This window comes from Alternaria conjuncta (assembly GCF_024043145.1).
Source record: "Alternaria conjuncta strain BMP 0040 chromosome Unknown scaffold_2, whole genome shotgun sequence".
NCBI classification, from domain to species: Eukaryota; Fungi; Ascomycota; class Dothideomycetes; order Pleosporales; family Pleosporaceae; genus Alternaria; species Alternaria conjuncta.
Genome location: NW_026250091.1, coordinates 386,470 through 411,329, shown reverse-complemented (window position 1 = coordinate 411,329; position 24,860 = coordinate 386,470). Strand labels below are relative to the sequence as shown.

At 54.4% G+C, this 24,860-nt stretch overlaps 10 protein-coding genes across 10 annotated transcripts; 4 read left to right on the top strand and 6 right to left on the bottom strand.

Moving 5' to 3' along the window:
* Positions 1-78: 78 nt before the first annotated feature.
* On the top strand, positions 79-819 carry J4E85_001231 (uncharacterized protein; the record flags this gene model as incomplete). The annotated part of the gene is made up of 1 exon (XM_051465518.1): positions 79-819. The coding sequence occupies one exon, from the start codon at positions 79-81 to the stop codon at positions 817-819; it is 741 nt and encodes a 246-aa protein (XP_051330075.1).
* Positions 820-1,023: 204 nt separating this feature from the next.
* Positions 1,024-1,969, top strand: J4E85_001230 (uncharacterized protein; the record flags this gene model as incomplete). Its single annotated transcript, XM_051465517.1, has 3 exons — positions 1,024-1,078; positions 1,129-1,850; positions 1,907-1,969. 3 exons carry the CDS (start codon positions 1,024-1,026, stop codon positions 1,967-1,969), a joined length of 840 nt encoding a protein of 279 aa, XP_051330074.1.
* A 402-nt stretch (positions 1,970-2,371) lies between these two features.
* J4E85_001229 (uncharacterized protein) lies at positions 2,372-6,244 on the bottom strand (the record flags this gene model as incomplete). The annotated part of the gene is made up of 3 exons (XM_051465516.1): positions 2,372-2,804; positions 2,897-2,905; positions 4,668-6,244. The coding sequence occupies 3 exons, from the start codon at positions 6,242-6,244 to the stop codon at positions 2,372-2,374; spliced, it is 2,019 nt and encodes a 672-aa protein (XP_051330073.1).
* A 797-nt stretch (positions 6,245-7,041) lies between these two features.
* Positions 7,042-9,798, bottom strand: J4E85_001228 (uncharacterized protein; the record flags this gene model as incomplete). Its single annotated transcript, XM_051465515.1, has 3 exons — positions 7,042-8,630; positions 8,681-9,591; positions 9,644-9,798. The coding sequence occupies 3 exons, from the start codon at positions 9,796-9,798 to the stop codon at positions 7,042-7,044; spliced, it is 2,655 nt and encodes an 884-aa protein (XP_051330072.1).
* Positions 9,799-10,054: 256 nt separating this feature from the next.
* J4E85_001227 (uncharacterized protein) lies at positions 10,055-11,299 on the bottom strand (the record flags this gene model as incomplete). The annotated part of the gene is made up of 3 exons (XM_051465514.1): positions 10,055-10,840; positions 10,933-11,129; positions 11,182-11,299. The coding sequence occupies 3 exons, from the start codon at positions 11,297-11,299 to the stop codon at positions 10,055-10,057; spliced, it is 1,101 nt and encodes a 366-aa protein (XP_051330071.1).
* Positions 11,300-12,636: 1,337 nt separating this feature from the next.
* On the top strand, positions 12,637-15,019 carry J4E85_001226 (uncharacterized protein; the record flags this gene model as incomplete). Its single annotated transcript, XM_051465513.1, has 3 exons — positions 12,637-12,899; positions 12,951-13,426; positions 13,476-15,019. The coding sequence occupies 3 exons, from the start codon at positions 12,637-12,639 to the stop codon at positions 15,017-15,019; spliced, it is 2,283 nt and encodes a 760-aa protein (XP_051330070.1).
* An 813-nt stretch (positions 15,020-15,832) lies between these two features.
* Positions 15,833-18,183, bottom strand: J4E85_001225 (uncharacterized protein; the record flags this gene model as incomplete). Its single annotated transcript, XM_051465512.1, has 2 exons — positions 15,833-17,904; positions 17,952-18,183. 2 exons carry the CDS (start codon positions 18,181-18,183, stop codon positions 15,833-15,835), a joined length of 2,304 nt encoding a protein of 767 aa, XP_051330069.1.
* Positions 18,184-19,484: 1,301 nt separating this feature from the next.
* On the top strand, positions 19,485-21,189 carry J4E85_001224 (uncharacterized protein; the record flags this gene model as incomplete). Its single annotated transcript, XM_051465511.1, has 8 exons — positions 19,485-19,555; positions 19,641-19,812; positions 19,864-19,904; positions 19,958-20,093; positions 20,148-20,331; positions 20,386-20,515; positions 20,576-20,948; positions 21,169-21,189. 8 exons carry the CDS (start codon positions 19,485-19,487, stop codon positions 21,187-21,189), a joined length of 1,128 nt encoding a protein of 375 aa, XP_051330068.1.
* A 162-nt stretch (positions 21,190-21,351) lies between these two features.
* J4E85_001223 (uncharacterized protein) lies at positions 21,352-22,621 on the bottom strand (the record flags this gene model as incomplete). The annotated part of the gene is made up of 3 exons (XM_051465510.1): positions 21,352-21,395; positions 21,452-21,807; positions 21,858-22,621. 3 exons carry the CDS (start codon positions 22,619-22,621, stop codon positions 21,352-21,354), a joined length of 1,164 nt encoding a protein of 387 aa, XP_051330067.1.
* Positions 22,622-23,123: 502 nt separating this feature from the next.
* On the bottom strand, positions 23,124-24,216 carry J4E85_001222 (uncharacterized protein; the record flags this gene model as incomplete). Its single annotated transcript, XM_051465509.1, has 3 exons — positions 23,124-23,656; positions 23,707-23,764; positions 23,827-24,216. 3 exons carry the CDS (start codon positions 24,214-24,216, stop codon positions 23,124-23,126), a joined length of 981 nt encoding a protein of 326 aa, XP_051330066.1.
* Positions 24,217-24,860: the final 644 nt, after the last annotated feature.

The following is a 24,860-nucleotide window of genomic DNA, read 5'->3' as shown; positions in this document are numbered from 1 at the left end:
TTCATACAGCTTGCATTTCGGCTTCACGATCAAGCTCTCAGTGCCCGAAGCTTTTCCAATACCCAGACACGTCGTGCGATGCCGGACCAACGCTCTTCTACCAAGCCGAACAACACGACATCGATGGAAAACTCAGCTACGCACAACATCAACGTCTCCGAAATGCCACCTAAAACACCAACTCTGACTCTCATTCTTGCAGCCACACCGAGTCTCGGAATTGGAAACGGTGGAGGCTTGCCATGGCCGCAGCTGAAAAAAGAGATGGGATTCTTTGCGCGAGTCACGAAGCGTACATCGCCTTCAGCGTCCACGGCGAGCATCAAGAAAGTAAACGCTGTGCTCATGGGTCGCAAGACGTGGGAGAGCATACCCCCCAAGTTTAGACCTCTGAAAGATCGCCTAAACATCGTCGTTACGTCGAAGCCAGAAGAGTTCAAAAGTAAATTAGACAAGAATACGGAGGTCGAAGGACCAATGGTCTGCTCCAGTGTGTTGGATGCGATAGCACAGCTCGAGAAGCAGGATGATAGCAGACTCCAAGGCTCAGCGATAGAGCTGGATAAGATTTTTGTTATTGGCGGAGCAACTATATACGAAACGGCGCTTCAACTTCCGCAGACAAAACGAGTTCTCCTCACAAAGATAAAGAAGGAATTCGAGTGCGACACATTTTTCCCTGTCGATCTGGGAGAGACAACAATTTGGAGGAACGCGAGCAGAGAGGAAGTGCAGGCATTCACTGGAGAGGAGATCCAAGAGGGTGGGATTGAGGAGCAGGGTGTCGAATTTGAGTTCTGCATGTACGAGCGGGAGTGAGTCAATTAGAGTGAAAGAGCAGCAAACAAATATGATTCAACGGAATGATTCACATTTGATAGTCGTGCCCAAGGTGAGGAAGGCGCGACGGAGGAGGCGCTCTCACCTCCACCCTGCCACGTCATAGCAATCGATTGTTCGCCTTAGGCCCTTCCACCCATCAATCTCTCCTGTTCCCCGGATCAAACTCTACCCGCAACCAGCATGTCAAAGCAAGATCCACCCATGCAGTCCGTATGGCAAGAGCTATGGCGGGGAAGTACGTTATCCAAAGCGACAAGCACAACACCCACTGACTCTGAACCCCAGATCTCCCTCTCTACCTAGCCATGAATCTCTCGACGACAGCCAACATCGCACTCGTTACTCTGCTCCTCGTCGCCATCTTCTCCATCACTTTTGAGATCGCCCGCATCTGGCTATCCCGTCGCACCCGTCAGACGCATAGCTACGTTCTCGTCGACGACACCGTCGGGATCTCACCGCCGAATTCAGGACCAGTATCCTTGTTGGCACGCACCAACCGTGGTCCCCGCTCGATCGTTTATGCCAAGGCAATCCTGCATGCTATCCTCTTTCTCGGCGTACAGGCAGTTCTCACTCTCCTCGTTGTCCAGATTGCGCGCCTCATAGCATCTACTTTCGCCACCGACCGCCGTCTTCGCAAGCAATGCGACCGTTTAGCGCAGAGGGGGCTCGAGTGTCCGGCTGCAACACGCTATCACAATGTCCTGAACGTTACGGTTGCCCTTGGTCTGTTTTGCTTGATCCGAGGTCTTCAATTGCACGCAGAACTGCCGACCCGCCCATCTCAGAACAGCAACCACAGCAACGGCTTCCTGACCCTCCAAGACACTTGCCGACGGACGATGCAGAAGGTGCTTGCAGCGCCCATTGCCGTGATCGTCCTACACTCCCGTGTGCCGGCGGATGAGCTGTGGAAGCACGCCAGACTGATTCTTGTTCAGATTTCCGTGTCTGTCTGCATCTTTCTTTGTGGCAACATTCTCTGTCTACTTGCCGCGTTCCCAGTGAGTTTTTTCCCGTCAGTTGACATACAACTATCAAAGCGGCTAACCAGGTCTAGGATATACATGGTACTATAATCGCATTGGAGAAGTCAGGGCTCACTGGAAAGACGGAGGTGTAAAGACGACCTCTAAATAGGAGCTTTGAGGTATATCGATTGCTGCAGTACGGCATGGTGTGTGAACTACACGTATAAAAGTTTACATTGTAGATACGAAACCAAGTCAGGCCTAGCTCGTGTTCTGCTAGACCCTGGAGCAGTGGATTGATACGGAGATTTCCATAATACAAGAGAGTTCGAAGCCGTGGAGATAGGAACGGGACACATGCCATCTTCGTATCAAGCGGATCATTCTCATCGCATATCACACCAAGTCAAAATCTGACGAGGTGCAGGTAGCGCCTGACCGTGAAGTACCAAGACATGTTTTTCAACATCCTCAAGTACATTCCAGTACATCTCCAATCCAGCGTTCTGCCCCGTCTTCCATGCAACCTGCGTGTACCCACATACCCAGCCCACTCAAGCCATGACAAGATCGTAAGCCGCCTTGCCGCTCATAAGCACCATGGCATAGTGCGCAATCATCCACAGCGCGCCATAGTACCTCCCCTTGCCACCATCCTCGCCACTCCTGGTGTAACCCACCGCGTAAACCACGCGATTCACACTCCACACTGCGCCCAATACCGCCGCCGCAACAGGATATCTCAGTCCGCTGATGAGCATGGCGCCGAGGGCGGTGACGTGGTTCTCGTTGAAGTTCTGGTGCGCGCGCTGCGCCGAGTTGAAGGCCAGCATTGCGGCTTTGGATTGCGGCGACGCGGTTTGCACTTGCTCGTACGAGGCGTATTCGTAGGGGTAGGGGATCTTGGCTGCTTTGCGGAAGCCGCCGACGCGGCCGCCGTGCCAGGCGCCGACGAAGAAGGTGGAGACGCAGGCGGCGAGGACGAGGCTGTGCGTGTGTGGATTAGTTTGTGGGTGGGCTTTGGTGAGGGGTCGTGGAAGGGAATGCATTGAGGTTTCTGCCGTTGCATTTGAACGTACCCGTACTCGCTGGGAATCTGGATAATCGCCATTTTGATTGTTGATGTAGTAATCGAGCCGAGGGAAGTCGTGTTGTTGTGTCGTCTTCAGTTGCGAGATGCGTGGAAGATATTCCGTAGAAGCGCCGTCCGCCTATGTTTTATACTTTTGTCGACGTCTTCCTGTATGTTGTCTAGCGTGATACTGTGTTCTCTTGACTTGGGCAGACGCAATGTGTCTCCAGTTGATTGCGACGCGGACGAGTTTCAGCGGAAGATAATCCGCAATCGGCGCAATTTCTCGCCGACGGCGTCCCGCAGGTGCTACCAGTATGCGACAACATGGCTGCCTGCATTGCTGAGTCGTACCGCTGATATCTTGTCGAGGGTATAGTCGTGGTTAGAGAGCGGGAAGAAGGATGTGATCAGCCATGGACGAACATGCACGGATGTGCTGCCTGGATGAGGTAGAAGGTGAAGGCTGATTTGGCGGGTGAGCATGTGTAGTTTATTAGCACGCCTGACCTCGTCAACTGATCCTCGCCATGCGCCTGAGTTGTTGCCCACCGGCCGCATGTGGGTATACAAGGACTTGTGGACGTCAGAAATTGGGCGCGTAGAGGACTTGACATTGGTAGAATACCATTGATTGATACACTGGGGAGCTGGCGGATATATGTCGTGGGGTGGAGATTACTAAACTACAAAGTGCTCCCTTCCGTCATCCCGCCCCGGAATGGCGACTTTACATTGATTGCAATCGTCAAAGGGAGATCGCGCAAGGGATACCTGGCTTGCTAGTACCTAGTCTGGGCTTGCTCCGTCAAATCATGGTGGTAGATTATGTTGCCCACGCATTCTCCTCCGCAACCCAGTGTATGCACGTCGCCAGAACGTTTAGATCTTTGCTTGACGGGATATGTATATATAACACCATGTTGGATAATTGAGCGCTGAACTACACACATTGACACACATAATGAAGAAGCAAGGTATCTTATGTATGTATGTTTGGCGTTCGGCTAGTCTATAATGCCGAGCCGTAGGCGGAGATCTCTCACTGAGCCTAAAGAAAGTTTTCAAATACCGAATTGCCCTCTGTATGTAGTGCAGAGGCCATCGAGACGCGAACGGGCTGGTGTATTTCGAATCATCAACATGCACTCTAGCGTCCGTCTTAATCGTCGTGTACAGTCCAGTGGTCGTCATGCAACCCTGCAGATGAGACTTGTGTGAACCAAAGTTTTGGTGTATAAAGACTGTACCAATCATCATGCAAAAGAACCCGTCTGCTTATCTCCAAACATCTTCTCTCTTGGGCCTGGGAAATTCACAATAGCATGACCCCAAATCTGGGGCGCATGTGCTTGGAAGACGTGAAAACAGGCAGTATAAGGACAGCAGATCAAGAAACTGGGTATATAGATTCATCGCTCATTCATTTCTGTGTGCGGTCATCAATTTCGTGTACAGCCATTCCGGCCACTCAGCACCCATTCGCGGTGACAGCCCTAACAGCCACGCTATCAATCCTTTTTTTGTAGACGGTCATCTGGTGTTTCAGCAAATCACCGTATACAACCTTCCTCAACATCTCGTCGTCCACCGTTACTGCCTCGATATCTTCCTCACTTCTGCTTCCGACTCGTTGTCTCAACACTACCAATCGCCCCGCAGGTGACAATGTACACTGCGGTATTGGCCATGCAGGCAAGGAAGAAGAAGTCGAGTTTGTAGTGTTCGTTTGTAGTGAAGATTTGGAGGGCCTGCTAAGGCGCGGGGCAAAACCATACTTCGATTTCGGTTTCGGTGGGGAAGACCGCGAAGGGTCTAGAAGGCTGGGTTTAGACATCGATGCAACGGTCGAAGCAAGGTTAGAAGCCGCGACAGGTGCTGGACTGGCATAGAGTTTCAGCAAGCTTTTCAGCACGCTCTTGTCCGCTCGCGGTATCGGGTCGCCTTCGTTGATGAAGGCATAGAAGAGACTTTTACGATGTCGCTTGTCATCAGGCTTCTTCAAAGGATGCAGACTGACTGGTGGCGCACCGAACGTGACACAGTGCACGCGCTTGAAGAAGCTGGTCAGGTAATTAAGCTCAGAATTGATCTTTGTGCTCATCATGTGTCCGTAAAGCAGGGCCGCGACTGCTCCGCCCGCGGAGTGTCCGGTGATGAGTAGACTGCAGTTTGAACGCGCGGGGTTTTCTTGGAGCAAGACCTTCAACCGTTCTGCCACGGGCTTGATCATCTTCTTGGCCACGTAGAGAAAGCCAGCGTGGCACAGGTTTGACGGGTCGTCAAGAAACTTCTCCGGGCTGTGGGGTGCCGAGTTGTAGTTGACAGCCCAGTCCATAAAGGTCTGGCTTCCGCGAATAGCGAAGACGATAGTATTCAGTTCTTCCACAGGGATGGACTTGAGTACCATGGCTTTTGTGCCGCTACGCCAATCAGCAGGAATGAAAGTCTCCATTTCGGGATTCTTCTTCGTGCCTGGCGGCGTGTACGCCTTCTCCGAGTAGGTTGCGGCCAAGCAAAGTAGAGGATACGTTGGTAGATATACCTTGAAAGGCGGCAGATGTGGTGGTAATCGGGAGTTGGAGTATAGCCACACTTTGGAGAAATGATTCGACCCTTTATCGCTACTAGAGTGGGATTGCACTTCGTGTTGGCGTCGGCGTCTTGGTTCACCAAGAGGAGGGCTCGTTCTCTGAGCCTCTTCTTGCTGCTGCTCGCTGAACTCCATCATGAGGTCTTGTTCTTTGCCGCTGAAGTGATCGTCATCAATGCTGGTGATGACTGCGTCGAACTTCGAACTAATCATATCGTATAGCGCAGCTCCGCGACACAACGTTTGCATGCTCTTTGTAGCGACAGCTGCGGTGGGCCGCTCAATGCAGTTGGTCGTCAGTTTCGTGACACTCTTTCCAGCCGTATCGCGAAGATTCAGGTAGGATTTGGCGGCCATTCGGTCGAGACTATTCCATTGTTGTTCGAAAGGGCCTTGACCGCGGGGTTCTTGGGGTGGCGGAGAAGCAAAGCGGATCGTTGATTGACTAGCGTATGGCTGAACAGGCTGCGGTGGCGGAGAGCCATATCGGTAACTGTCTTCTGGAAAGGACCCAGGCATCTGGCGATAAATGGAGTGCTGAGGCGGACTCGCGGCATAGCCATAGAGGGTCGGGGGAGGCCTCGTTGCTGCTGCACGCTGAGGAGAGGTCGCCTGGACCGGAGGCGCGTAATCTTGCAAGTACATGTCTGCCACTGAAGCCGAAACGCGTGGTTTCCTAGAAGAGGAGCGCGGCTTCGCAGTCTTGGACGAAGAGTGCGAGGACTTCTTCCTGCTCTTCCTCTCGACTTCGGTCGCCGCCATGTCGTCGCCCCAGTCTGTATATGACTCTGCGAGAAAGTGAAAGAAAAAGTATCGGCAGTGTCGTAATAGCGGGGAAGTCGTGGGATCTGTTCAACGCGGTAATCGTCGTCGATGTCCTGTCGGCGACGTATGCCAAGTTTCAGTCATAGCCGCTGCGTGCTCCTGCGTTACGCTAATGAGGGTTGCATGACGGGCGTAGATCTTTGAAGCTCGATTCCAGATTGTGTTGCTTTTGTTGGGGAGCTCAAAGACGTCTGACAAACGAGGGGACACGTCAAAGGCCGAAGGAGTGAAAGGCTCTGAAGTCAGAATGGGCGCGGCCGGCTGTTAAGGGCGGGTCGATGCAGGCGCAAGGAAGCCGCGGTATAGCCACCGCGCTAGGCCCATCACTGGCTGGATACACAACGCTAGATGACAAGCAGGTGCGATTGGCTGCGTAGGATCTTGGCGCGTATTGGAGCGGTGGACATGTAGCCCTTCGCTGTCGGTGCATGTAGACCTCGTGACCATCTGTAAACGTCGCGAAAGCCGAAATTGCGACCCTGTAGCGGTCTGCAGGAACAGAAGACGGGATTGCTATTTCTGATGTTCCAGCGCACATCCATCCCCACACCCTCGATCAACGGCTAACTTGCCACCACAGCGATCGGACGCCATCCTTGCCATTCGCCGGGGCTTTGGAGTCCCGTTGCATCACCCGCAACTCGTCACACAATTAGAGTTTAGACTTTGTTCTGACAGAAACTACACCGTCCATGTGCGCGTGTGGAACATGGTGCTACAGCTTCTACACTCAGCTATCTATCGTGCGCGCCAATGAAGTCGTCGTGTTCCTCTTCTGGCGTACCGAGTAACCCTCTTTCTTCGCTCTCTTCGTCGTCATCACTCTCCTGCCTAAGACCTCCTCTCCCCCCCACCCCTGCACCACCTTCTTCGCGCTCTTCGTCAACACCGTTCATTACGTACCACACGTCTTTTTTGGTAAGCAAGCCTTTCAGCATACCTCGGTCCGTAAACAAAACATAGCGTAGCCCAAGCTTTTGGAACATGGACACTGTAAGCTGAAAGCTGGCTCTAGCGTTGAGTGTGATGGGTGTTTGATCCATCCAAGGCCGAAGGTCCAGTGATGTTGCAGGATCAGAGAGCGGTTGGTGAGAAAAGTACGCTTCTGTTTCGGCGGCCAAGGTACGGGGAGGCGTCAAGGCAAGTTGGAGTGCGTACTGCAATTCGGTCCTGGAGATGTAACCGAGGAGAAGTGCATCGCGGCTATTGTCTATGATAGGAAAGCCACGAAATCTGTGTTGAGATAGAAGCTGGCGCAGCGATCCGATAGTATGGCCAGTCGCAGTAATCGCAGTCAAGTCTTCGATGCGCGTCATTACATAACCTGCGCCAACATCTGGGATGCTGGAACCGTTGTCTTCGCGGTTGTCAAGAAAAGGATAGCCTTTGAAGTGTATCCAGGACTCATAGATACCACGTGGGGAGATTGCGTCGCCAATCCATTTACTTATCATGACCGCAATCATGATAGGCAGGACATAAGTGAGCGCTCCGGTAAGTTCGAACATGATGACTACAATTGAAACTGTCATACGTGTCGTTCCGGCAAGTGCGGATGCGGCACCGACGATAGCGTACGTGCCTGGGGTTACACAGGGTACGTCTGGTTCGCACGATTTGAAAACGAAAAGCGTTGGCCAGGCCGCCTGAACAACTTCGACAGAAAGTCCCACAGCACGGCCAAAGAGTCCTCCGATGGCCATAGAAGGGAGGATAATTCCAGCAGGTATCTGCAGGCCGAAAGTGAAGCCCGAAAGTATTATGCCCAGTCCTGAGGAGATGAGTAAGAGTGCAATGACTCCTGTGTTTGCTTTGCCAGATTTACATAGGCCCAGCGTATCCTCGGCGAGGTCGGCGCATTCGGCAAACAAGATGTGTACGAGTTCGGACGCTTGAGCGCGCATGAATTTGATGGGGAAGTTGATGAGTGCTGTGACGAAAGATACGATGACAACCTCTGTCACGGGACCTTTGAGATACTGTCGGTTCTTGCGCCACTCAGCAACGCCCATGTTGAGCTTGATGAAGAAGCCCCCAAAGAGCCCGCCCAAGATTCCAAGGAATGCGAAAGGGACCAACTCGAAGTCATGCCATCCGCTATGATACGTGACTTGGTACAACACGAGTTTTCCGGTGTGGAATGGATTGCAAGCCTGCAGGGTGACAGCAGCGACCATGGCGCAGACAAAGCTGCTCCACATAGTTTTATCCGGGAAGTAATATGAGAGTTGCTCAAGACTGAATAACACGCCACCAATGGGCGCACCGAAAGCGACCGAGATACCCGCTGCAGCCGCTGCGGAGAACACTTCTCGTTTCCGTGCTATTCTCCTGTCAGTACTTGGAGACCAGAGAATGGGGAACCACGCTGACCTTCATTGCCGTTCACATTACCAAAGAGTTTCATGAAAAGGTTTGCAGAGCAGCATGCGACGTGTACCAGCGGACCCTCCTTGCCTAGCCACAAGCCTGACGCGACTGCGAGGCACAAGCCAACCGTTTTTGTGACCAGTGTCCATCCGCCCAGAAAGTGTCGGATAACGAAGCCGCCCAGGACCGTCTTGATCTCGGGTATGCCACTATGCTTCGCGTACGGCGAGAACTCGCGCACCAGAAGACTGGCGCATGCTGCAAAGAGCACAGAGAAGAGCACGAAGAAGACGTACTCGACAACATAGCGCCCTCCCACACTCCCAATACCCATGGCAGCGCCCCAGGAGTTCCAGTCATGACAGGCCTGCTCTTCCTCGATCCCCCAACAGCAGAAGCTCTTGTTCAGGTAGAAGCGACCGTCTCCATCAACATTGTGGCAGTATCCCGTCTTGAGGTCCGCAAGCCAGTCACTAGCCACATCGATGAAGGCTGCGATGCCGCCGCTCAGTATACCAGCAGCGACCAGGATGATCCAGACCTGGCTTGCGTCTGCCAACTGCTTGAGGTGGCCAAGTACGCCGCTGGCGCCGGTGTAGAGATAGCGCAGCCTCTGTCGTTCTTTGGCGTATTCGAAGATCCAGTCGATTGCTGTAAGGTCGTCGTAGCCGACTCGTCGCCCGGGCCCTTCGACATACCAGTCCAGCCCGTTTGCATCTTTGGTGTCTTGGAGGTGTTCGCCTGCGTTGCCAGGCGTGTCGAGATAGTTGAGTATAAGCTCGGTGGAGCCGTTCGGGCGGTGCGATGGTGGCTGGGGCGAAGCGCGGTTGCTAGCTGATCCGAGGGGTGAGGCGAGGTATCGCGAGAAGCCGAAGGAGGATGCAGACGGCTTGGGCCTGCGCTTGAAAGACAGCCTGGAGATGCGCGTTAGTATGGAGGTATACCAAGGGTGCTGTTTGCGCATACTGCTCAGGTAGGTCGCGTTCTAGTGCATCGTCCGCCAGCAGCGCCTCTTCATCGCTGTCGTCGTCCTCCACGACCGGCTGCTTCCCGTTGAATGTGCGCCTCGACGATGCTTCAGCCTGTCCATGGGACGACGGAATTGACGACGAGCTGGACATGCCCTCGACATATGCTCTTGTGTAGGCTGGGGCGCATTGCTCAAGCAACCATGACGTGCAGTGGAGGGATGTCGTCCCATTGCGGTATTTGGTGAGGCGTGGCTGGCGCTTGATCGCACACATGCCAAGGCCATTCAATCACATGCCAAACGAGCCCAGGCATCACCACCCGGCCACGTTCTCCACATCATGTCGTCGTAGAAATGCAACAAATTTACGTGTATCATTTCATTTACAGGTGAACTTTGCATCCCCTCTACTCCTGGTTGAAATCGACAACTGCCCGGCCAGCAATCTCTCCCCGCTTCAGCTTCTGCACCGCTTCGTTGAACTTGCTCAGCGGATACACAGTGTAGATGGGCTTCAACAGTCCTCGCTTCGCAAAATCGAGCGTCTTGTCTACGTCCGCCATGCTGCTCACGAGCGTACCCTGTACACTCTGTTTCCTGAAGCACATCTGGTTCGGGTCCACGTCGATGTGCTGAGTACCAGCCGGCGGCAACCCAATGCACATGACCTTTCCGCCTACACGGTTGCCCAGATAGGATACCGAGGACGGGTAGGTCTGCACGGCGGTGACGAAGACGCCATGGGCACCGATGCCGTCACACAATCTGACCACTTCCTCGCCTACGTTGTCGGTCTTCTTGAAATCGATAAAGTGCTCTGCGCCTCCAGTTTCCATACAGAGCTTTTGCTTATCATCGCCAGTATCAATGGCTATGGCGCGCAGACCCATAGCTTTCGCGAGCTGCACGCCTTGTAGACCGACGCCACCGCCTGCACCAGGGAACACGGCCCAGTCTCCGGGCCGCAGCTGTGACTCCTTGATTGATGTGTAGATTGTCGAAGCAGAGCACATGATAGGTCCAGCTATGTAGTCGTTTACACCATCTGGGACGAGGGTTGTGTAACGTTCGGGCGAAACGATGTACTGCTTGTATGAGCCGTCGATCATCAGTCCAGTCAAGACTGCCTTTGCACAGTAGCATTCGTTGCCGTTGCGACAAAGCTCGCATGTGCCGCAAGTGTCTTGGATTGGCTGGAAACGTCAGCGTATGTTCTTCTGGAAAGGCTCTCCCTTCGCATCGCTTCCTCCTCGATGCATGGGGACATGATATACGGCCTGCTCACCTTATATCCAGCTCGCATTCCCGGCTTCAAGTTCTTGACCTGGTCTCCGACTTTGACGATGACACCGCTGCCTTCGTGGCCCGCGCACCGGACTCCTAAATCTGACATCTTGGGGAGAGCCCAGTCGTTGAGCATGAAGTGAAGATCGCTGTGGCAGATACCGGTCGCATTGAGCTTGATGAGTACGTCCGTGGGCCCTGGGAGCGTTGTCAACACCCGTCGATTCCCTGAACAGTGTTCGACACATACCACATTCTGGGACTGGAACATCCTGCACCTCAACGTGGAAATCTGGACCCTCGTTGACCACGACGCCAGCTTTGCATGTTTTCGGTATGTCAAAGGTTTGGACTTTTTCTTCTGTCATGTTGAGAGATTGGTAGTTGAGGAGGTTGGAACAAAGTCGATTAGTATGAAGGTGAACAGATCAAAACGGTGACAGCCCAACGACTAGAGAATAGTCTGTACATGAACCCCTCAACATCATCCTACCCCTCATTTCATGAAATCGCACAGACTGTCCGCGCCGCAAGCTTCTCCAATGACGGAGTAGCAATTCACCTTGCGATTCCGCACAAGCCAATGGAATGCTAGCTAGACAACCTCGGTCTTGAACCTATGCCCAGTAAAATATGGATCATCATCAACGCGACTCAGTAGGCTCGAATCGTCTCTCACATGAGGGAAGGCGGGGGTTTCCGCGTTGAAGGAGCGAAGTGGGCGGTTGTCGGAGCCGTGTACGTGTAGGCGCTTGGCCTTCCCCATACATGAGGCGCGTGTGGTGCGGGGTGATGTACGTGGGGTTGTCAGGCAAGTTAAGGTGGCGTGAGACCCATGTACATCGACTTCAGACTCGACTTCGGGCAAGCTTGCAACAACTGAGTTGTTTGACACGCAAGTCAATATGTATTGTCACGATGCAGCCTTTTCCACGCCAATGATACGAGGAGTTGCAAATCCGACGTTCTCAAGTGGCAAGAGATGGACGCATCAAACCATGTGCTGCTAGACGATGTTTCGGGATCGAAGGTCGTTAGCAGATTAGAATTCCACATAGTTCTATTTGCTGTCAGGCCCATGGATGATAGCATACCCGGTCGATCAGACGAGTTGGCGCGTCTAGCAGATTCCATGCATTACGCGATCTAGTATGGCGTGGCATCAGATGGCCTCGTCGGTGATGCGGTTGCTGCTCGACGGCTTACTCAAGGTCGGTGTCTGGCCTCGTCCAGCGCACCAAGCCGCCGATTTCCGCCATAGCTTCTTCTCGTCGTGACTTCGCGTCCACGAATGACAAGGCGAGTATTACCGTCATGGTAGCGGTTCCGAAAGCGGGGTCTAGAGGGCCCACATGCCGATCGAGGTCGTCATGCCATTGCGCGTGGCGGCGACAGAGATGCTGGCCTTTGACGAGAGCGTCTGATGGAGCGCGCAGAGGTGCACCAATGAGACGTGGTGCGACGAGCAGCACCGAGAAGTGCGGCTGCGTGCTTGGGTGAAGTCACGATAGTGGGGCGGAGCTTCTCGTGATGCTAGGCAGGATGGAGCTAACAGATGCGGGGGGCAAGCCAGGAAGGTGCTGGCCAGAATGGTCGTGCTTATGAATGCCCCGCTACTTATACACCCAGAGCAACCCAGCAGCGGCGAGCGCAGTTTGTTTCCCTCAAACAGTCTCTTCCACCACACCCGACACCACTCTCCATCATGTCCCAAAGCGAGTGTCCCGTCAAGAAGACGCCCAACGTCGCTGGCGCCGGCACCCGGAACGCAGACTGGTGGCCCAACGAGCTCAGGACCAACATCCTCCGCCAGCACGACCCCAGACAGAACCCTCTCGGCGCCGACTTCAACTACGCCGACGAGTTCAAGAAGCTCGACTACGATGCGCTCAAGAAGGACCTCAATGCCCTCATGACCGACTCGCAGGACTGGTGGCCCGCCGACTTTGGCCACTATGGCGGTCTTTTGTACGTGCACCCCCCAATTGGCCCTAGCTACTTCCTCTAACATGCCCGTAGCATCCGTATGGCATGGCACTCGGCTGGTACCTACCGCGTCACCGACGGCCGTGGTGGCGGCGGTGAGGGACAGCAGCGCTTTGCTCCCCTCAACGCATGGCCCGACAACGTCTCCCTCGACAAGGCCCGCCGCCTGCTCTGGCCCATCAAGCAGAAGTACGGCAACAGGATCTCCTGGGCCGACTTGATGCTGCTGACTGGCAACGTCGCGCTCGAGTCCATGGGCTGCCCAACCTTTGGTTTCGCCGGTGGCCGCGCCGACACGTTCCAGTCCGACGAGTCCGTCTACTGGGGTGGCGAGACCGAGTGGCTCGGCAGCGACGTCCGCTACGCTGATGGTGCCAAGGGTGTCAAGGGCCAGGGCATCATGGATGGCGACCAGCACAAGGTCGACAAGGACGAGACCCACACATCGAGGGATCTCGAGAAGCCTTTGGCCGCCGCACACATGGGTCTCATCTACGTGAACCCAGAAGGTAAGCACACCCAGCCGGCATTCTGCTCCTACCAATCTAACGCGCTCAGGTCCCGAGGGTGTTCCCGACCCCGTTGCCGCCGCTCACGACATCCGCACGACTTTCGGCCGCATGGCCATGAACGACGAGGAGACCGCCGCCCTCATCATCGGAGGCCACTCCTTCGGAAAGACACACGGTGCGGCTCCCACCGAGAACACCGGCCCAGACCCGAACTCTGAGGATCTTTCGACACAAGGATTTGGGTGGATGAACAAGCACGGCCGCGGTAACGGTCCCGACACCATCACGAGTGGTCTGGAGGTTACCTGGACCGGCACACCCACCAAGTGGAGCAACAAGTACCTCGAGTACCTCTACAAGTACGAGTGGGAGTTGGAGAAGAGCCCTGCTGGCGCGAACCAGTGGGTCGCTAAGACCGAGGACAAGATCATTCCCGACGCCTACGACCAAGGCAAGAAGCACAAGCCGAGGATGTTGACTACCGATTTGTCCATGCGCATGGACCCTGCCTACGAGAAGATCACGCGTCGCTGGCTGGACCACCCCGAGGAGCTACACGACGCCTTTGTTCGCGCCTGGTTCAAGCTCCTTCATCGTGACATGGGTCCCCGCTCCAGGTGGTTGGGCCCGGAGATTCCTAAAGAGGTGCTCATCTGGGAGGACCCCGTTCCCCAGCCAGAGGGCGAGATCATCGGCGAGTCCGAAATCTCAACGCTGAAGAAGCAAATCCTTGACGCTGGCATTGAGCCTGCTAAGCTCATCCGCACTGCTTGGGCTTCAGCAGCTTCTTTCCGTGGCAGCGACAAGCGTGGAGGTGCCAACGGTGCCCGTATCCGCCTTGCTCCCCAGAAGGATTGGGAGGTCAACAACCCCAAGGAGCTTGCCGAGGTTCTCAAGGCCCTCGAAGGCATCCAATCCAAGTTCAACGGTGGCAGCAAGAAGGTTTCTCTGGCTGACTTGATCGTCTTGGCTGGTACCGCTGCCGTCGAGAAGGCTGCCGGTGTATCCGTTCCCTTTACCCCCGGCCGCACCGACGCTTCGCAGGAGCAGACTGACGTTCAGTCTTTCGAGCACCTTGAGCCCGTCACTGACGGTTTCCGTAACTTTGGCAAGGGTACCGAGCGTGTCCGCACCGAGCAACTCGACGTCGACAAGGCTCATCTTCTCCGCCTTACTGCCCCCGAGATGGTTGTCCTCACCGGTGGTATGCGCGCGCTGAACGCCAACTGGGACGGCTCATCCCACGGCGTCTTCACCAAGCGTCCTGGCCAACTCACCAACGACTTCTTCGTCAACCTCCTCGACAACAACACCGAGTGGAAGGCAACTGATGCAAGCAAGGAGCTGTACGAGGGCGTTGACCGCAAGTCCGGCCAGAAGAAGTGGACCGCCACTCGCCACGACCTTGTCTTCGGTGCGCATCCCGAGCTCCGCGCCGTCGCCGAGACATACGCCTCACCCGATAACGCGGACAAGTTTGTCAAGGAGTTTGTTGCCGGATGGGAGAAGATTATGAACAACGACCGATACGATGTCAAGAACAAGTCGGTGAGTGCACAATCGAGTGGAGCAAACAGGCCGCGTCTGTGAGAAGAATCAGATACAGTCACGGTCGCGTTTTCCCTCCCCTGTTTCCGCGCGTGTAACCTACCTTCTACTTTTCCTGAGTGGGTAGCATGGTGGTTGGGTTGTGTTACACTCGCTGACGTTTTCTTCACTAGACTTGAGTCTTGTCATTGTTTTTACATGAAGAAACCTTTGCCATGAGATATGAGATACCTAGGTAGTACCGCTGTGTCGCAACACACAGAAGGAATAAGACTATGATACAATGCACATTTACATCAAGAACGGATTTACATGCTAATTGGACGTGATTTTGCCACCTTGATATTAGCTCTGGGTTGTGGTCTCACTGTCAAACACAAGATGCTCATCGGTACAAGCACGTACAGCAAACAAACACATTGATTTATTTGTCGACGCAAGATGAGGTTGTCGAGGTGGAAAGAGGAGAGAGAATGCTACATAAAACGCCAGCGCGCCCAAGCGCATGCTCTAATCCAGGTCATTAATCTCGTTTATGCTCAACGCAGGTGTAGGAAAGTCCAATTCACGGCAACCCAATACCGCATCGCTATGCTCCTTCCGCGTTCGTCGTAATGTGAATCCCAGGTGTCGCAAGCTTGATCATCGTGCACTAGGCACAAGCTCATCTTGATGCTTTCGCAGCGTAATAGTAAGTCGCTGCACCAGTACCAAGAACAAGAGCGGAAGCACTGAAGCTTTTGTGTTAGCAATGGCGTCTCTCAATACTGTCATTGTGTGATGGAATTCGTACGAGGCAAGAGCGCCAAAAGCCACATACTCAAGGATTCAGGGAGAAAAGGAAACGGTGTTCGCTCACCTAGCTCGCTTCCGATCGCCAAAACAAGCAGTCATGAGGTGACCGACGGGCCCAAACATGACTCGGAAGAAGTGCTGAAGAAAGTTCTCGTTGTGATGATTCGGTCGCTGTGCAAGTGCAGGCTTCGCTGCTTCGACAATCTTGTCTTTGATACTGACACCATCTACCACTGCGCTTGTCGCATCTTCTGATGTCTCTGAAGAGTCTTCAACTAGTAGTCTGCGCTGCCGGAGGTCAGAATCCGGACCGGCTACAGGGTGCGCACCTGCGGCGGTAGCCTTGGGCTCAGACGTAACTTGATCCATGGCAGGTTTCTCGGTGTTGACAGATGCGGTGATGGCATCTCGCAGAGCATTGGAAGCCCGAGAGACGTCTTTGGCACCGTCATGCTTATCCACACTTTCCGCTTCGCTGGACTCGTGGGTATGATTACTCGACTCGTCGTGTTTGGTGTCGACAGCGTACCCAAGTTGCTTGCTTTCATCAGGCAGTGGGGTTGCGTATGGGTCACGAACGAACCTGGCGGGCGGACTGGACATGCGGGTAGTATTGTGACTGATGTACACGGGCGATGGCATACTGTCTAGATCATGGTGGTCCTCCTCTTCGTCGCTGAATTCGTCTTCAGGTACAGAAGCTAGCGAGGTGTACGATTTGACAGGTACAAGATCGACAGAGGAGCACGCTTGAGATAGAACAGATGGCTGGGGAGAATGTGGCCGCTCGTGCATGGATTCATCTTCGGGAAGATGCATGCCAATTGTCGCTACACGTTCCAAGATTGATTGACGGCTAGTGGGAAATCGTTCCAACGATGGATCGTTCAGGTCATGATCTTCCGCATCTGATTGTGGTAGCCTGTGGGGAAGATTGCTTCCTGTTCGCCCTCTAAAAAAGTCGTGTCGGCCGGCTCCGCCGAACAGTTCTCTCGCGTTGTCCGTCTCGTAACCAAAAGTCGGTTGCTTGTCCAGAGAAAAGGGGGTATCGTCCTCTGAAAAAACAGACCCAGTGCTACTGACAGCAGATGCTTCGCGTTCATGGGGGAGGAGAGGTGCATCGCCCTCTTCATTCTCAGCGTAGTCATCCTCGTCGTCCTCGTAGGCCCCGTAGTGACATGGCTCTGAGATTCCCGAGTTATCACTCTTAGTAACGATCTCGCTTCCCCTATAATCCGAGAAGCCACTTTCGTGTGATAGCAACGGATACCTGTCGAGCTCGTCCTCGTCATTTTCAGATTCGGTTGGAATTCTGCCGTCATCATGGAAGCCAGTCTCGTGAGGAAGGAGAGGAGCTCCACCGAAATCATCGTCATCGTCATCGTCATCGTCGTTGTCAGTTCCATGGGAAAAATGTGGACCGTCGGTCAGCCCCGCTCCGCCATTCTCGAAGCCCGTCTCGTGGCTAAGTAAGGGCGCTAGATGCAACTCGTCACTGTCGTCAGGCTCCGAAGGTGTATCTATGGCCTCTCCAGAACTAGTCTGGTCTGTCGATGATGGCGCAGACTCATCGTCGATGATTATAGCGGGAGCGATCTGAGGATCATGATCCGCTTGGAAAGACTCATGGCGAAACAATGGAGCAGCTTCGCCATCATCAGACTCTGGCTCCGTATGGGACTCGGGCACGATATTGAGCTGATCTGGCAGGGAATCCGCGGCTCTCATGTCATGCGCAGCCTTTTGGGCGGTCGTAGCGCCGGCGCCAAAGTCATCTCCATATGCAGGCCGACGGTCAGTCTTGTCGACTACCAGAAGAGGAATCTCGGGTGTTTTCGGAGCTGCTGTCTCGACCGGGGAGTCTACCTTGGTGCCCTCAAGGTCAGATTCTGAGTCGGCAGCGCGTTTAGCAACATGTTCAGGCAGATGGGCGTAGTGGATTTGATCGTAAGCTAGCTGCTCCTGGTTTATTGTACTGTCTTTGCGGTCTTCGGGCATCTTTGAGGGATTCCCGGGGGAAGTCTCTAGGGCGGCTGTGTTGGTGGTAGCTTCGGACACTGGGCGCAGGGAGGTGCACTCGCTGGCAGGCTTGACGTGGACAAGGTTGTTGCGAATGCCCTGGTCGACGGCAGCTGCGGAGAGTCAGCGGGACAGTCGACGAGGACGTAGAAGGACATACCGGTTTCTTTCGACTCGTCCAGCACCCAATGGTCCTCGCCGACGCGGATCTTGTACTGGTGGCTGCCTTCAGCGACGCCAGTGAACTCTCTGCTGAAGATGAGGTCGCCCGACGCCGTCTTGTCGTGCAGGGGCTGCATCTGCACCAGCGTCCAATTGTTCAGGGAGGTGGTGACATAGACGGGCGGCTGCACGCCCGGCTGCGAGAAGGTGATGGTCGCGCGGGCGGCCATGGTGCCGTCGAGGGTCGGGTTGGGCAACGGCGGGGGTGGAGAGGGTGGAGGGAGCAGGGTGGGGTATGCAGGATGGCTCGCGTGCCTGGCAAGCCGCGGCGGGTCGTGGGCGAGGGGAGCGTCTACGGGCAGAGGAATATGGTCAGTGGTTGAGGATGGCGGTATGCTAGCAGGCCACAGAGGCCGGGGAGACTGGTGAGAGGTGTAGGCGGACATGCAACGGGGCGGGAGAGGAACAGGTGTGGTACAGAGGAGGGGAGCATGCCAGCTTACAGCGCAGTGACGCCAAATGTCGTGCCAGCGACCCGAGGCAGGCAGGCAGGCAAGTGTCGAGGCAGGCGGGCAAGCGTTGAGGCCGCCTCAGGGCAGGAGCGGCTCGCCTGGTGGGTTGCGGCTTCCCTGTTCCGTTGGGCAACACGCGCAGGCGTTGTGGCTGCGGCGGATGCCTCTGCTCTTCGCCCGCCCGCCTGTTGGAGCCTCGATGCTTTTCGTGCGGTGCTGCCAGAGTGACGTGAATGCAACGTCCAACACGCATCAGCGCTAGCCCGCCCGTAACCGAAACCAGGCTGCCTCCGCGGCGATCCTCGACCTCATGCTCCGAGTTTCTTCATCGCCCGCCATCTGATCGTCGGTCTGCCCAACACCCGAGCAGCGCAAGCAGTGACTAGGCCCTTGTGAAAACCCCCCTGAGACGTCCAAGAAGACGTCTATGCCATCGTCACCAGCCACACCGGGATAGCCCGTCGGCCTGGTGCACGCGCGCGGCCAATCACCGTGTACCTCAAAAACACTCGAACCATTCGTTCAGCCTCCCGCCCACGCAACCCGAGGCCATGTTCTCCCACAAACCTCCGATACCATTGTGCCGGGATCGTGGCTCCAAACAAGGTTTCGAGATGCGCGCTGCGACAGGGCTTGCCGCACCATGACCACGCGACAACCCACAGTGCCGATGCCGACAAGAGGCATGCACAGGCCGCGTGGCTCTTTGTGCACCGTTTGATGTGCTTCTGGAAGGCAATCTTAGTTTCAACCAGCGCCGCCTCAATAATGCCGTGCCGAGTCTTGCAACGTGCCCATCGCCCTGTCGCACTTTGGGTGTCGTAACTCGTCCACGATGTATTAGATGTGTGTAAGTCCCGTCTGCCAGCCTCTAGTCTGGCCATCATCCTTCACTTTGCTTTTCGCTTCCTCTTCTCCAGTCGGGCGTTTGGAAACCTTGCGCCGTCGTAGCATCAACTCTCGTAGCCCCATGTCAAACCTTCGGACATCGTATAGCTCAACCAGGTACCGAACTCGCAATGGGGCACATCGTATACGTCGCGAACGGGCGTGACCAAGGGCCCGTCATAGGCCGAGTCAGTATGGCCATGTATACCGTCGCTGTGGCGTTTGTGGCTCTTCGGCAAGCACCCATCTTCGCCACGAGCAAATGTCGTATTGCTAACAAAATGTAGATGCTTCACGCGCGGATACGTTGTCAAGAAATTCGGCCTAGACGATCTCTTCATCGCCATCGCCGTTACCCTCGGAGCCGCACAGACTGTCACCATCATATTGCAAATCGAGCATGGCCAGGGACGACATGCATCAGAGCTTCACGTGGAGCAATTCGACGAGATGCTCATGGTATGTTCAACACACCTTGTGACACTCGACTTAGTACTGACAGTGGACTAGTACCAATGGATCAATATGCTCATCTACTTTGTCGCAAATTGGTATGCTGCAACATCGCTCTCGACATCAGCTTCCAAGATTAACTTTATTGCAGGGCGGTCAAGATGAGCATCTTATCTCTGTACTACCGAATCGGCTATGGAAAACAGGGCCTGCCATGGATCGTGCAGTCACCTGCTGTATGGACAGCGGCCGGCTTTATGACTGCCTTTAGTTTCTCCGTCTTCCTTGTGAGTTTCATGCCCGTCTATCTGTACGAGATGCACAACTGACATCGTCCGGAGGCTCAATTGTTCATCTGTACACCAGTATCACGTGTCTGGGATATCGAAGCCCAACCCGATGGATGCATTAATGCTGCCATGTTCATGGTCATTTCGGGTGCCATCAATGTCGTCACTGATATTGTCTTGTTGATCTTCCCATTGCCTTTGATATGGGTGATCAAATTCAACAAGAGACAAAGGAGTAAGTCGACGTCTTTATGTCTCTATGAACGCTCATTGTTGACCGTCCCTTCAGCGGCTCTAGCAGTCATTCTCTCTATCGGCGTCATCCCGGTCATAGCCAGCACCATGCGCCTTTGCGAGATTGTCATGTCGGACAGTCCCATCAGACCAGGAAGTACATGGCAAGAAGTCGATTTCAGCTGGTACGCCTTCGCCTAGCCCGTTCTCTTTACTAGTAGCATTTTCTGACAAATGAACCGCAGGGGCTGGTCTTGGGTTCCAGTATGGTCCCAAATCGAGGTTGACATCGGCATTCTGGCCGCCTCTCTTCCCTCACTGTCCCCTTTACTCAAACATGTTTTCCACTGTCCCGCTCGAGCCACCACACCTTCCGAGGTACCCACTCTACCAGGATACCGCGGGAGTTGGGGAGAAAAGAACCTGGTCAGCATGGACGACGAAGACGATATCGAGAAATCGCCATGGGACTTTGCATTACCCGAAGAGAAGAATGGCGCATTCGATTTCGATGTGGAGAGGAGATTGACCGTTACGGAGATTGAAATGGGAAAGGCTATGGATATGGGGAATAGTTACTTCGATGATACCGCGTCGGAGGTCGAGGAGAGAGAATCGGTAGGTAGACCGAGTATAGGGGTCGCAAGGACGGCCGATGTTCATGTTCTGTCTCGAACCGGGGTGCCGAGGCTAATAGAGTATAAGAAATTATGACATTACGTTACAATGTTTGCCCTGTGGCCCATAGCGCACTATCTGTTGGTTTGCTGGCATGTACCTTATGTACGTACCGATGCTTGCTTACAACTGTTTGCAGCAAGCATGCTTGCCTTTATAGGCAGTTCTCATCTCATGTTAGAGTAAATCATCAATTCATCTCATATCTACTCACATCCAAGACTATCTGGGATGGTTCAGGGATGGGACCTTCATTTCTCGTGGTGCATCATGTTAGTGTAGTCATCAGGTGGTATACAGGGTGTTAGTACAAGTCATCTACCGTCAAAGGGCTTCCGACGCTTCACCAGCGTCCGAAGCTATCGAACGCGGAGCTGAATTGAGTAGCTGGGTCGCGTCAGTCACGATCCTCGTCATCATACCGTATGCGTGCGTTCACTTACCGTACCCACTCGTGACAGCGCATTCGCTCGCCTCAGCTTTCTCCATCGCTTTGGGCAGCCACTCCCTAATCTTCTCTTCCCTGTTGTGGTGACTCGGGTGCGTGCTCAGTATCTGCGGCGGCCCCGCCCCACCAGCCTTCTCCATGCGCGTCCAGAACTGCATTGCAGCTTCTGGTCGGTAGCAGCCCTGCGCCATCATCAAGAGACCAATGTAATCGGCTTCAGCTTCGTGCTTGCGGGAGGCGGGCATGGAGAGGAAGAGGTCGAGGAGCATTTTGCCCGAGTAAAAGGAGACATCGAAGAGAGATAGGGCGAGAACACCGAGGAGGATCAGAGGCGCTTGAGACATGCGTTCACTGTTCTTTGGTCAGTGCATGCTTCATCGGTCCGAGATAAGAGTACCAACGCAGTGTGATGCGCAACCACGTGCGCAATCTCATGTCCCAGCACGGCTGCAATGCCATCCTCATCCTTGCACAGAGGCAGAATCCCCGTAAACACAAAGACCTTGCCCCCCGGCGCTACAAACGCGTTCTGTTCCGGAGACTCGATGACGGTGACCTCCCACTGCAAGTCTTTCAACCCTTCGCCCTCGGCATACGGCAACAAACGCTCCAAAACCCTCTTCACCTGCTTCACCCGCGAATCGCTATCCGGTAGTATCCTGCCTTGGTACTCTTGCCGCACTTGCTCTACGGATGACCGTCCCAGCGCTTCTTCGATGCCAGGCGAGATGATGTTGAAGCGGCGGCGACCAGAGACGGGCACTTCTTCGAGATTGTACAGGTAGACGCCGCCAGTGCCCACACTGATCAGACCGACGTCACGGTAAAACGTTGGGCGGGCAGCCCAGCGAAATAGGAGACCGGAGAGGCCACCTGAGGGAGAGTTGAACCGTTTGTATTGCTGGCCACTGCGACCGAGTTGCTGGTAGGCACGGGATTGTGGAAGGCTACGGACATGCTGGAATGAGGGTTGATACGTGCGAGGTAGAGCGCGAATGGGTACGAATCGCGGTCGTATCCGGTACATGGCGGCGTTGATGTGGTATTTGGGTGAGGTTTGGGCGAGCTTTGGCGATGAGATGGGGAAGGTGACGTGCATGCCTATGAACTCCGCGGGAATGCCAAGACAGCCACGGTTCGCTCCAAGGTCGTCAGCATTGGTCATGTTCGACTTGCGTGACGATCGCCTGTCGGCCCAACAGACGGACAGGAACCTCAGTTCACATAGCGCAGTGTAGGAATCTATTTAAGAAGATACAAAGCCGTTTCACCTACTTCTACACAGGCTCACAGGCGTCATCTTCCATCGCGTATCGACAGGCTTGGAACATGGAAAAGTCGTAGCTCAATATGTTGAGCTAATACCGGCGATCCGCAACGTTCCCGTCGTTCACTCGCTCAGTGTTTCCAAATTCATTTCGAGATGCAACTTAAATGACACTCCTAGCTTCCGTCCAGATTGAAGTGGCCTTAACAAACAGATCGGACCTCGGGAACATCGAATGATGCGGCTACAACACGGTCACTTTACAAGAGGAGAGCTAGAGGAACAAGACTTTGAAGGTGGCAACACGTCTTATATACTGTCGCAATACTGTCGCTGCTGACAGCTTTTCGCATTGCACTGTAGTGGTGGTACTTGCTCCTTCGGCTCCATCTTGCTCAAACTATACGTAGGCATACTCTACGTGAACTTCAAGGACGCAGGCATCGGGCTTGTAGGGGACAGGCTCGGGGAAGGGAGAAACCATTGCCGGAGAGGTTGAGCAAGGCGTCTCAGCAGCAGAAGACTCAGCCTTAGTAGGTGTAGCAGACGCAGTGACCACGGCAGACGAGGTAGGAACGACGCCAGAAGACTGGGTGACGGCCGCACTGGTAGCGGAAGAGGCGGCAGCAGAGGATGATGAGCTGGTGGCACCGCACGACGGCAGAGGTGCGACGCTGTCGATCTTGGAGACGACCCAGGAAGAAGCATCGTCGGTGTAGAGTTCAAAGTAGTTCAAGTGGTCGGCCACAACGTTTCCGCCGGCGCAGACTGGGTCGCCGGCAGCACAGTAGGAGCGAAGGACGGGTGCGTAGCGATTGAGGCGAGCAAGATCCTCCGGCTTACGCCCGTTAGACTGCTTGTCGGCACCGTCAAGCACATTGTAGGGCTGGTTGGCGGTATGCATCACGTCTCCCCAGAGGAGAGCCGCGGCGACTGAAACATGTTAGGAAGGACATTGCCGTAGTATCGTCGAAGTCGCTTACCCGCTTTGCCTGCAGCAGAGTTGTTGTCTAGGCCGGTCGAGACGAATGTGCATCCACCCTATATCGCAGTACGTAGTTAGCACATGCCTCACGGGTGCCCGGTTCTCACATGATGCTTACCGGTCCTCCAAGCACATCTCCGGCCACGTGAGCTCCCTCAGAGTACCCATTCACCACAATGTGCGAGCAAGGGCACTTCTCGTTGAAGGCGGTGATCTGAGAGATACCATTGCGAGCGCCCTCAGCAACTTGGTTACAGTAGTCTCCACCAAGGGTTACATCAAACTGGATGTCAATGTAGTCGCAGCTCTTGCCCTGAGCAGTCAACTTGCCGCAGGTGGCCTCGACGAAGGGGAAAGTGCGACCGTCATGGTATGGGGCGTCGTTGCCACGAGCCATGAATATGACCACATCGGCACAAGTTGCGTCGAGCTTCGGGGGCACGGTTTGCGCAGCAGCAAGGGCGGAGAAGGCGCCCAGGGCGATGGTGTTGCGAATACTGAACGACATGATTAAGGATTATGTTTGTATAGTAATGTATAGCGATTAGAGAGTGTGGAGGTGGAGACCGCAGGTAGGGCTGGAGCTGCAAAAAGAACGTGATGGGCCTTTTAGGGGTACCTGGGGTATCACATTGCAGCAAGAGGGGACAGCTTTAATACATGCAGTATACGAACACGTTAAATTTGATCGTTCACCTGGGCGTCAGCATTGCTTACGGTGGAGACGTCTATACGAGCCTGTTGTGGTTCCATCCCTTTTGCCCTGCATAGGTGCCCGAACAATCGTTGCGGTTGCTTGCATCCTCGAGCCACAATCTCGTTAGAGGATTACTAGAAGAAGAAGCTACCAACAGCTGTGTTCTGTTGGCGTTAGTCCTGCCGGTAGCCCAGCCATAAAGGGATAGAACAGCATCAGTGCCACCGGGTATTCTGATATCTCGGCAACCCCTACAAAAAGCTTGGTACTTGAGAGTTGGATAACACGGCAGTACGACAAGATGTGTTCGTACATCGGCATCCCGTTGTTCTGCACATGGTGGGTCTCGATGAACGCGTTGCTTCTCAGCTAAAAGATGTTTATGTCACAGCAGCCGTGGTGACATAGCGACGTATCAAAATAAAAAGCGCCTCGCGATTAACGACGGCGCACAA